This window comes from Pelophylax lessonae, assembly GCF_965119305.1.
Source record: "Pelophylax lessonae genome assembly, chromosome: 7".
In the NCBI taxonomy this organism is placed as follows: Eukaryota; Metazoa; Chordata; class Amphibia; order Anura; family Ranidae; genus Pelophylax; species Pelophylax lessonae.
Window position 1 is genome coordinate 177,709,772 of NC_138774.1, and position 11,345 is coordinate 177,721,116.

Here is an 11,345-nt window from a genome sequence, read left to right on the forward strand (position 1 = left end):
GGAGGCCACCACCGATTGCAGGGATTCCAGGCGGAACTTTCGAACCCGCACGAAGCGGTTCAGAAACTTTAAGTCCAGAATTGGACGCACCTTGCACTCCTTTCTGGGCACCGTGAACAGATTCGAGTAAAAACTCCAAAACCTGTCCCGATGTGGCACTGGGACAATCACCCCCTGGGCGAGGAGATCCTGAACTGCCGTTGGAGATCTTGTAAACGATCTGGGGTCAAATGAAGATTAAGGAAAGAATCTATTGGGCGTGATCGAAATTCGATCTTGTACCCTGACCAAATTAGTTCCTGAACCCATCTGTCCCGAACCTTGGCCAGCTAGGGCTCGGGAAAACAGCACAAACGTCCCCCCACCCCTGAGACGGGTGAGGGCGCCCCTTCAAGTCTAGGCGGACTGGGCTGCCGTGCCAGAGTGGGCAGCTTTTGATTTTCCCACCCAAGGCTTCTTCTGGCCACCAGAGGCCTTGAAGTATTTGCCCTTGTCTTGTGCCTTGAAGGCACGAAAGGACCCCTGGTTAGGTTTAAAGGAAGGGCCCCGCTTACCGCGGAAAGACTTGCCCCTGGACACCTGGGGCAGCAGCGTGCTTTTACCCCCAGTGACCCCCTTCACCAATTCGTCCAGGGAGTCCTCAAGATGGTGATTCCCTGCATAAGGGATGTCAGACAGTCTTCTTGGAAGGCTGGTCAGCCGACCAGCTTTTCAACCACACGATGCGAGGAGATCGTCACTGCGACTGCAGATAAGCGTGAAACTAAAGGGGCCTCATCCAAGGCCACGTCGCACAAGTATAAAGCAGCCTGAATAATTTGGTCCACCATCTCCAGAGTAGCAGCAGGGGCGGAATCAGCCACAAGGGTGCGTCTTAGCACCTTAGTCCACTCCACCACAGCCTGAGAGACCATTACTGAGGCGAACACTGGTTTCATCAAGGAACCTGCCACCAGATAGGAGTGGCGGGTAAGAAACTCCACCCGCCTATCCGCCGGATCGGCAGGCAAGAGACTCCAGCCACCTATCCGCCAGATCTCTAAACACCAGAGAATCCTCCGCGGGCATCAAAGTGGCTTTATTTAACCTGGACACAGTGTGGTCCACCTTAGGGGCCACAGTCCAGCGCGAATCCCCCGGAGACGCAAAGGGATAACGGTACCGAAACCGCTTAGGCACCACAAAATTACGCTTTAAATTGCGCCATTGTTCTTTCACTGTTTCGTGAACTCAGCGGGACAGGGAAACACCTGAACAGACTTCTGGGCTTTGCGGGTCCCAAAGGAAGACCGCTTACCTGGCAGGTGGGGCTCATCTTCTAAAAGTTAGCATGTCTTTAACAGGGCTAATGAGCGCAGACATTGCAGCGCGTTCTCTTGCGGACCCGGAGGGGGAATCCTCCACCTCCTCCTCATCCGACTGAGACCCTTTAGGGGGTACACTGTCCGTGGCAACCATATCTGGCTCTGAATCAGAAGACTGAGAAAGCCTGGGCCTTTTCTTAGAAGCCCGCTCAGACATCAACCGATCCACTTTGGAAGCTAAAGCCGTAAATGCAGCAGTAAGTGAGACTATTGCAGAGGATTCAGGAGTACCTGAACCCTCCACCAGAGCTGGGAGGAATTTTCTATCCTGGGACTCCATCAGAACACTTAGAAATTGGCGCTGGCCCTTTAGACTGCCCTCCCCATAACAGAGGCTCCACATACACCCCCCGACAGATAATGCCAGACAGAGGGGTAGCATGGTACTCACCCGTCCAGCGAAACGTGGGGTACCGCTCTGTGACAGAGCCTCCCACTCCGGGTGGGGGTGCCGTCAGCCGAACAGGACGCTAGCAACACGCGGGGTAACGCAGTTGAGACATCCCAGCAAAGTAGCCACTTCAGGCTTGTCCCTGAGGACAGGGACAGGTCGTTTGCGAGGCCTGGGCGTACGCATAGCCTGCTAACGCTCGATAGCAGGCTGGGATTCCGTAAGGCTCTAGGATAACCAGTGCGATTCCCAGCTCCACAAACGGTTTAGTTTTCCGAAGTCTGACTAAGTGCAGGAACAAATAAAAAGCTATCGGTGTAAAGAAAAATCACCTTTTCAAATAAAAAAAGAAGAAAAGGCTGAGACTGCAGCCCCAGCCAAGGGAAGCCTGCCTACTCCTAACTAGGCAAAAGACAAACGGAATTGGGAATGCTGCTAGCAGGGGGGTATTGGACCAGAGGGACAGCCCCCTGTAGGTGTGTCTATACAAGGTTTTGTGAATGTTTTTTTTATCAAAATCTTCTGCCTAGCTTACTCCTGTGAATAAGACCAATACCCAGTAGTGAAGACTGTATGAGTGGGCGGCGACTGTCAGAGGACGTAAGAGAAAAATTGGATTTTTGTAAGATCTTACCGTAAAATCCTTTTCTCTTAGCTCATTGACAGACGTAGTCCTCTTTGATTCACATCAATTGGGTTATGCTGCCTCCGCAGGAGTAGGACTAGGCAGAAAGAAAAAACGTTCTGGCTCCACCCTAGGGGCAGTCCCAGAGGGTATATCCTCTTCCTGTCTGCTACAGAGAATCAGTTCTGTTACGAAGCAGTGTCAGAGAATTTAACCCAACCCAACTCAATGATAGAGGGGCGGGTACTACGTCTGTCAATGAGCTAAGAGAAAAGGATTTTACGGTAAGATCTTACAAAAATCCAATTTTCTCTGTCGCTCATTGACAGACGTAGTCCTCTTTGATTCACATCAATTGGGACATCCAGAAGCAGTGCCACAAATGAGGGGTGGGATTGACAGAAATCAAAATCCAATCTAGAAGGCCCAACCGGAGCCAACCAGAAGTATCAAGGGACTCATCGAGCAAACAGATGAGACCTACCCAACAAACCCTCGAGGTAGACCAACAGTCTCCTCAAACAGCGGCCTGCAGGAACCTTGCGGCCAGAAGAGCCCTCACATAAACCTTATACAATCTTGTAAAGGTATGAACCGACGACTAGGTAGTTGCCTTGAAAACCTGAACCACTGACGCCTGATGGCGGAAGGTCCAGGAAACACTAAGCGCCCGAGTAGAATGCGCCTTAACAGGGAACGGGGGATCCTGACCCTTAGATAGAATAAGCCTATACCACCGTCTGTCTGATCCATCTAAAGATGGTCGCGGCAGAAACAGGCAACCCCTTCTTAGGGCCATCCGTGATCACAAACAGTGAATCAGTCTTACAAAATGAATCCGTAGTATTCAAATATATCCTAATCGCCTGAACTACATCCAAGGAATGCAACGCAATTCTCGAGGATGATAGGGCTTAGGACATTGTATTGTCTTTCCTATGTCCTCATTCAAATGAAACTTTGAAACCACCCTAGGAAGGAAGGATGGATTCGGATGAAGAACAACCTTATCCCTATGAACCACCAGGTCTGGGGAACAGGATAATGCAGCCAGTTCTGACACCCTGCGTGCAGAAGTGATTATCCCAGAAGGTGGCCTTCTTGGTGGCTAAGTAAGCAAGGGAATCTCCCTGATATTTTCAAAGGGAGGTGTCTGAAGAACCGACAGCACCAAATTAAGATCCCAGGATGGTAACGGCGCGTGCACTGGCGAAGCCAGGTGTCGCACCCCCTGGATGAAATTCCGCACCAAGGAATGAGTAGCCAAAACCTTCTGAAAGAAGATAGCTAATGCTGAAAACAGACCCTTGATAACACTCAAGGCCAGCTTCTGCTCAACTCCCTGTTGCAGAAAAGCCAATATTCGGGCTACCGAATAAAGACGTGGAGGGAACCCAAGGGATTCACACCACGCAATACAAGACTTCCATGTACGATGACAAATCTTTCTGGAAGTAGTTTTCCTTGCTTTAACTAGAGTAGGAATAACTGAAGCTGACAATCCCTTGTCCTTCAGCACCTGGGTCTCAATAACCAGGCCGTTAAAGCCAGTGAACGTAAAGCAGGATGGAAGATCGGTCCCTGCGACAGCAGATCCTCCGTAAGAGGAAGTCGCCAAGGAACGTCTGTGACCAGCCTGACCAGGTCGGCGTACCAGGCCGACTAGGCCAGTCCTGATCTACCAGGATAATTGGAATTCCCTCTACCTCTATCCTGCGAAGAGGCTTCGGCAGTAACTTGAGAGGAGGGAAGTAGCTGATACTGCCCCCACGGGGCGATCAGCATGTCTGCGGTGTCTGCTAGAAGATCGTGGGAACGAACCACAAACCTCCGCACTTTCCTGTTGAGCTGAGATGCCAACAGCTCCCATTCGGAGTGCCCCAACGGGGGCACAGTTGGTGGAATATCCTTGGATGAAGAGATCATACCCCTTGATCCAGAATCTGACGGCTGAGATAATCTGCCTGCCAATTCACCCCCGGAATGAATACCGCAGAGAGAGCTGGAACATTTGTTCCGCCCAACGAAGAATGCTGGCCACTTCTATGGCCGCCAGGACACTCCTGGTGCCCCTTTGATGATTGACATAAGCCACTGCTGTGGCATTGTCCGACTGGATCTGAACTGGGCTGCCCTGGAGCTGCTCGGTCCAGTGAATCAGACAAAGTCTGATCGCTCTCAGTTTCAATACATTTATCGGTAAACTGGACTCTTTCAGGGACCAAAGCCCCTGAGCCGAGAATTTCTCCTCACCCGGATAGACTGGCATCCATGGTGATAAGCGTCCAAATATTGGTAGGAATGACTTCCCCTGGCTGAGCATCGGAGACCGAAACCACCAGACCAGGGACTTCCCTGGTCCGCTCGCTCAGCCGGATCCGATTGTCCAGGGAATCTGGATTTCGGTTACACTTGAGAAGAATCTCTCCTTGAAGGATTCGGGTATGGGACTGGGCAACTGGTACTGCTTCAAAGAAAGCCACCATCAAACCCAGGACCCTCATGCAAGCCTGGATGTGTCTAAAATTAGACCCAAATATTCCAGCCTTCTGGTGGGAACCAAAGATAACTTCTGCAGGTTCACCAGCCACCCGAACTCTTGCAAAGAGGTCATGGTGATCTCTAAGTTTAGTAATAGAGTCTGCGGAGACTCCACACGGAGCAGAAGATTGTCTAGGTGACCTAGAATCGATAGGTTTCGTTGTCGTAACAACGCCAAGACTGGGGCCCACACCTTTGTGAAGACCCGGAGAGTCGAGGCGAGACCAAGGAGTAACGCCAGAAACTGAAAATGGTACTCTTTCTACGGAAAAACGCAGGAAACGCTGATGTCCTGCATAAATAAGAAAGTGAAGATAGGCATCCTAGATGTCTATGGACGCCAGAAAATCCCCCTGATGCAGGGAGGCCGCTACTGTGCGAATGGACTCCATCTTGAATTTTTGTACCCTGAAAAAAAGATTAAGTGCTCTTAAGTCCAGAATTGGACGCACTTTGCCCTCTTTTCTGGGTATTGTGAAAAGGTTCGAATAGAACCCTTGAAATGCTCTGTCCAAGGAACGTGGACCACCACTCCTTGTTGCATTAAATCCGTGACTGCCCCCCGTAAGCTCTTAAGCGATCCGGGGATAGTCGAATATTGCGGAAACCGGCGAAGACGTCCCCCTGCCTCAGCTATGGGCGGGGGCGCACCTTCAGGCTTTAGTAGTCTTATCTTCAGGTCTGGAAGAGCCGGGCTTTTGCTTGCCCGACCAGCACCCCTTCAAAAAACCTCCCAAAGGAGTTTTGGCGGACTTTGCTTTTTTTCGCCCGTGGGCTGAAAAAACTTTTTATGAGCGGAAAAAGAAGGCCCCCGTCTGACGGGATCTTTTACCCTTAGTACTTGGTGGCAAGAAAGTGCTCTTTCCTCTAGTGAGATCCTTAATAATCTCATCTAAATTGGCCCCAAGATTGGCGCACACCCTGAAAAGGGAGATTTAACCAAAGCTGCCTTGGACTGCCGACCAATATTTTATTCACAGTGTACACCTGAGGACCACTGCTGAAAACTGATGCTCGCCCCAATAGTGGAGTGGCGTCTAATGCAATGTCGCAGACAAACTAACTCTTGTATCATCTGTTCCTCCAGATCTGATACCGCCTGGGGGATATCTCTCCCCTCTAAGCCACTTGGTCCATTCTAGACCAGTAGCAATTACTGGTCTGAAAGCTGACCCAATTAGGGAAAGGATTGCACGAGACACAGTTTCCACCTTACGATCATCTTTAAAGGACGGAGCATCCTCCAATAGGATAACCGTAGCTTTGTTCAATCTGGAGATTGGAAAATCCACCACAGATGGTACTATCCATCTCTTGAGGAGTGATTCCTCGAACGGATAACGCCTATTAATGCGTTTAGGAAATAGTAGGGGGCTCGTCCTAGATGACCCCATACCTCCTTAGTTACATTACCGAAACACTTGGGTAAGGAAAATACTTTCGCCATCTTGGTGCGTTTCTTAGTACCAAATGGGATCTCAGTATCAGCTACTTTTGATGGTGTAACCTCCGAACAGATACAATTAGTGCGCTTACTAACGCTTCCTCCCGGGCTATGGTAGATGCCGAAACATCTTCCTCACTGTCTGAAGAGACAGTACCCGAGTCACCAACCCCAGATGAGGTACCTGCAACTGCAGGAATAGGCTCAGACTGAAGTTTCAGATGAAAATGGGGATAGGCGGGGGTCGCTTCCTTGCGCCCTGTCCCTGACAAGCCAATTCCACCCGGGATAGACAAAAAATTTCCAAAAACTGCTGACAATGACTCACTATTAAGTGGGGAACTGGAGGGTCCTGCAGCCACTTCGAGGGGATCAGGTGGAGATACATGTGGCAGGGTCCATGTTAATCCAGGACACTTTGCCGGTAAAAAAGAAAAAACATTTTTTTTTATATATAAAAAATACCTCTTTTAATTCACCAGCGCAATAGCGCCCCTCAGCGTACCTGCTTAGGACCCCCAGAGAGAGAGAGAGACCCCAAGGGCTCATCACCAGATGCAAAGAAGTTTCTTATTAAAACTGTTGTCAGCGTTGTCTTGTGCAGACTGGAAGTCTTGCACTAGATTTCCCGGGTGAAAGGAAGTGGCTCCGCCCCCTGTGTACGCCTTCCGGCGTTCCCAGCTGCTCCTCGAGGTTTGCTGGGCACATCAAACATGGCCGCCCCCATGCAGGAGACAATAGGCTACGAAAAAATGGCGGCCTGCGTGACCTGCGGGCGGCTTGTGTAGACAATGCAGACATGCGGTCTACAACAAAATGGCGGCGGACTGCCGATCTAGCGTGGCTCCTCCAGTACAGCGGCCTGCATGCTTTGAAAACAGCTGATGGCGGCCTGTGGGAGTATGGCGATCTAAGGTAGGCTATACCTCCTATGTGTTTACTATAGCAAATCAAACTCGGCTTCCTTGCTAGAGAACCCAAGACTTGCTGAAGTATCAGCTCCCAAACCAAGCCTGCTGGAGTGTCAGCTCCTAAACCAAGGTTGCTAGAGTGTCAGCTCCCAAACCGAGGTTTGTTTAAAGTGTTAGCTCCCAAACCAAGCCTGCTGGAGTGTCAGCTCCCAAACCAGATCACACTATCACAGGGGATATGTGAACATGTCATAGGCTACAAGGGGGAACTTTAATGTCAGAAAGGATCCGACCATACACAGAGGGGCCCGTATCCCAAAGACCCGACAGGGGGGAAGGGGAACAATTTACTCACCATACCGAACCGACAGGCACCCTCTCTTCACAATACCCTCTCCACCGAAGTGGGGGGTTGTTGACCAATACGGACGCCTTGACTCTCTGGTTCTTGGCGTCCAAGCGAGACGTTTAACTCGCAGGGTCAGTCCCCGCTCCAATGGGACTATGTCGCGGCCGACCCAGCGCGGAGCTCTGGTCTGCACGCGCTCGTAGGCTGAACCGGGGTGACCACTGGATCTCAACATCCAGCCCGTCGCCCGGTCCCGCATACTTACTTGAATGTGTCGCGGCCGACCAAGCGCGATGCAATGGTCTGCGCGCGCTCGTAGGCCGGCTGGGGTGACCACTGGATCTCAACATCCAGCCCGTCGCCCAGATCCGGCGTGATTTGCTTGAAGATCTCACAGGAAAACTGGAGACAAAAAAAACTACCTAAAAGAAAAAATTTTTCTAAAAAATCTTGCCAGGACCAGAGATCCCAGCAAGGAACTTGGGTCCTTACTCCTGACTAGACAGAAAAAAACTGATTCTCTGTAGCAGACAGGAAGAGGATATACCCTCTGGGACTGCCCCTAGGGTGGAGCCAGAACGTTTTTTCTTTCTGCCTAGTCCAACTCCTGCGGAGGCAGCATAACCCAATTGATGTGAATCAAAGAGGACTACGTCTGTCAATGAGCGACAGAGAAAGAGGATTTGTCTGCTGGGGTGAAAGCCACGAGACTCGCACCAAATTAAGTATATCACATTGGATGATATACCTTGGCAAAAGTAGACTTCCTAGCTTTAGGAATCATGGACTCAGATACCCTTGTCCAGCCATGCTGTAAAGCCAGTCAGCAAGAGGACCAGTCGCCAAGTAGCAGGATGGCACTTGGGCTAATGGCTGTGCTCATAAAGTGCCTGCCACAGGTCTTGGCAGGTGGTGGTTCACATTTGCCTTGGCAGTCCACAGTAACGATGACCAGAATTCCCTCCATATCAATACTGTGGAGCAGATTACGAGGTTTTAGGGGATGAAATGCACAGATCAGGGTGTATTTGATCCAACAAAGACATCAGATTATCCACTGCTTCCACGAGTCCCTTTAAAAAGGCACCTGTAAAAATATTGTCGATGTATGCAAAAGCTAGGAGGTTCACATCTGGTGTCCCATCTGTGACAAGTCCTAAACCAACTCCAGGTGCGGGAATCTCTCTCCTGGGTCTAGGTGGTGCCAGTTGAAATGCATATGCCAGTTTTCTATGCCTGGAATGTACCCAGCCAACAGTATTGGAATGTGAAGTGCTACCCAGGACAGGGATCCACTATGTCTTTTGCTGCAGCAAGACTTGTTTTTTTTCCTAATGGTTAATCTACACCACCAGTGGAGCTATCCTTACTGAATCCAGATTGGGTAACCCTCCAACAAGGTGGTCCAAAGCCGATGGGACAGCCAAATTTATCTGCAGCTCCTGGATGTTTAATTGGGAGACAGATTACACTCACTACCAAGTCCCTTGCATGGACCAGGTGCACAGGACTCCACCCCATTCCAACAGGCTCATGTTCATTATGAGAATATGTCAAAAGACTCTGGGGGAAGAAAGGACTTTTAGAGCTGGAATTCTGAGGCACCAAGCCAGGAACAGCCTGGCACTTGGCATCAACAGAATCTGCTTGGAAAGAGACAGGACTAACTTGTCCACAGTGTATGTTGTGTTGCAGATGTCTGGAGTGGAATTGGGCAAAAGGAACAGCCTTTAAAAAAAAAAAAAAAAATATGGACGCTACCATCAGCACCAAGACTCCTGCAGAAGCGGCAATTCAGATGGCTTCTGGACTGAAGCCTTTTGAATACAAAGATTCTCTCTCCTGTGAAAGAGAAACAAGATGCATCCAGGACAAAATCCAAGCAAGGAGTGTTTCAGTGAGGGCTGTGTAAGACATGATATCTCAAAAGTTAAGCTTGGCTTTGAATCCACCTGCACCCCCTCAAGGGATCAGTCTGAAGGAGCCACCCAAACCTAAGAGGGTCTTGATGTTGAAGTCAAAGAAGTGGAGAAATGAAATTCTTGAGCAGTCAGAAGGGAAGATGGGTGCTCTTGCCATCAGTAGTTTTCCTAGTAGAGAAAAAGTCTGGAATGGAAAATTGGAGGAAAAAAAAAAAAGTGTTCACAAAATTGGTTAATCTTAACAGTAGCAGACCTGAATTCTTAGAATGCTAGCAAAAAACTAGTAAGCAAAACTGTAGGTCAGCCCAGAATAACTTACTACCAGCATACCTGTGTCCAATCTTTCTATAGGTGGAAGTATACCTGGAGGCTTAGCATGCTATGCTTCTAGGTTCAATGCTTTGTTGCGGAGCAGGACAAGAATGTATACAACAACTTGACTTTTCTCCATTTGACCTCATCTACATGAATGTTACAGGTTGGCAGCTTAAAGCAGTAAAGAAACAGGATTGCTAGTAGGCCAGCATTTTTAGGGGGTGGTCAGCAACAACCACTCCTGTGCTTTTCGCAAAAGGGTTTCCCAAATTTCCAAGCAATATCCTCCTAGGAAAGAAAAGCCTCTGGGTGCCATGGGCAAACACTGTCCTTCCTAGTTTTATGGAGGAGTCCCTTTTCCTATAAATGGATAATTTGGCACTGATAAAATGTTTGTTCCAACAGGCATAATACATGTATATCTGATTACTAATCCAGATTAAAAAATGGTTATTGGATATTTCTCTCTCTCCTCAGGTAATCGCAGCAGAAGGTGAAATGAACGCTTCCAGAGCCCTTAAAGAAGCTTCCATTGTAATCTCAGAGTCCCCAGCTGCTTTGCAGCTCCGATACCTCCAGACACTGACCACCATTGCTGCGGAAAAGAATTCAACCATTGTCTTCCCCTTGCCCATCGATATGCTGCAGGGTCTGAGTGGCAAGAAATAACACCCCATGGTTTTGAAAGAAAAGTTCCATGTATCAGCATTGCCTATAATCTCACAATGCCTATAAGACCATTTTTTAAATTTAGCTTCTTTACCCTATAAAGTTAGGTACAAAAAGCTTTTTACATATCACATTTATATTAAATAATTTGTCTGCAAGACCTCAGTGTTTCAAGATGTTCTTAGTTATGACAAGCCAATCTGTGTATATGACAAGCCAATCTGTGTATAGCTTTATTACAGCACTGCAAGAGTAACGTTCAGTAACTCATAGCAACCAGTCCTCAATCTAGGTTAGTTTGCGGCTTAGAGAACAGTGAGATTGGTTGTCTGGGCTCTCTCCACTATGCAAACTTTTGCTTATTTCAGTAAACTACAGCTGGCTGCAATGCAACCATGTAGAACAGTAATAAGACCCCACAAAAGCAGCACCGAGCTACTAAATTTGATGTGAGGCAAAGTGATAACCAGAAAGATTGTCAAAAAAAAAAAAACTTAAAATGTATATGAAAAAGAAACAGCAAGTACGGTTTAAGAATGTGGAGTTTTAAAAATGTGGAGTTTCAGCTAGTATTGTCATTGTATTTTCTTTTATAAAATTTGCTGTACAACACTGTAATTTCTACCACAAGGGGAGAAAAAAAAAAAAAAAAAAAAAAAAACACGAAAGCAGAGTGCCAATTAATACAAGAAAATGCCATTTAGCTGGTAAATAAAAAAGGGCCAGTTCACATGGAACACGCAGTTATAAAAAAGTTTTACAGATCTGGAAATTCTCAATCTTCTGTAGTTTTGCTTTTGGGCTGTTGGAGCGT

The 11,345-nt window shown here is 48.3% G+C and overlaps 1 protein-coding gene across 1 annotated transcript in view; it reads left to right on the forward strand.

Moving 5' to 3' along the window:
- The window catches only part of STOM (stomatin), a 105,912-nt gene extending 95,279 nt beyond the window's left edge, over positions 1 to 10,633 (forward strand). Inside the window, exon 7 of the mRNA XM_082264491.1 lies at positions 10,340 to 10,633. Within this exon, the coding sequence (XP_082120617.1) occupies positions 10,340 to 10,531 (192 nt within the window). The 3' untranslated portion in view covers positions 10,532 to 10,633. The remainder of the gene's footprint in view (positions 1 to 10,339) is intronic.
- The last annotated feature ends 712 nt before the right edge of the window (positions 10,634 to 11,345 follow it).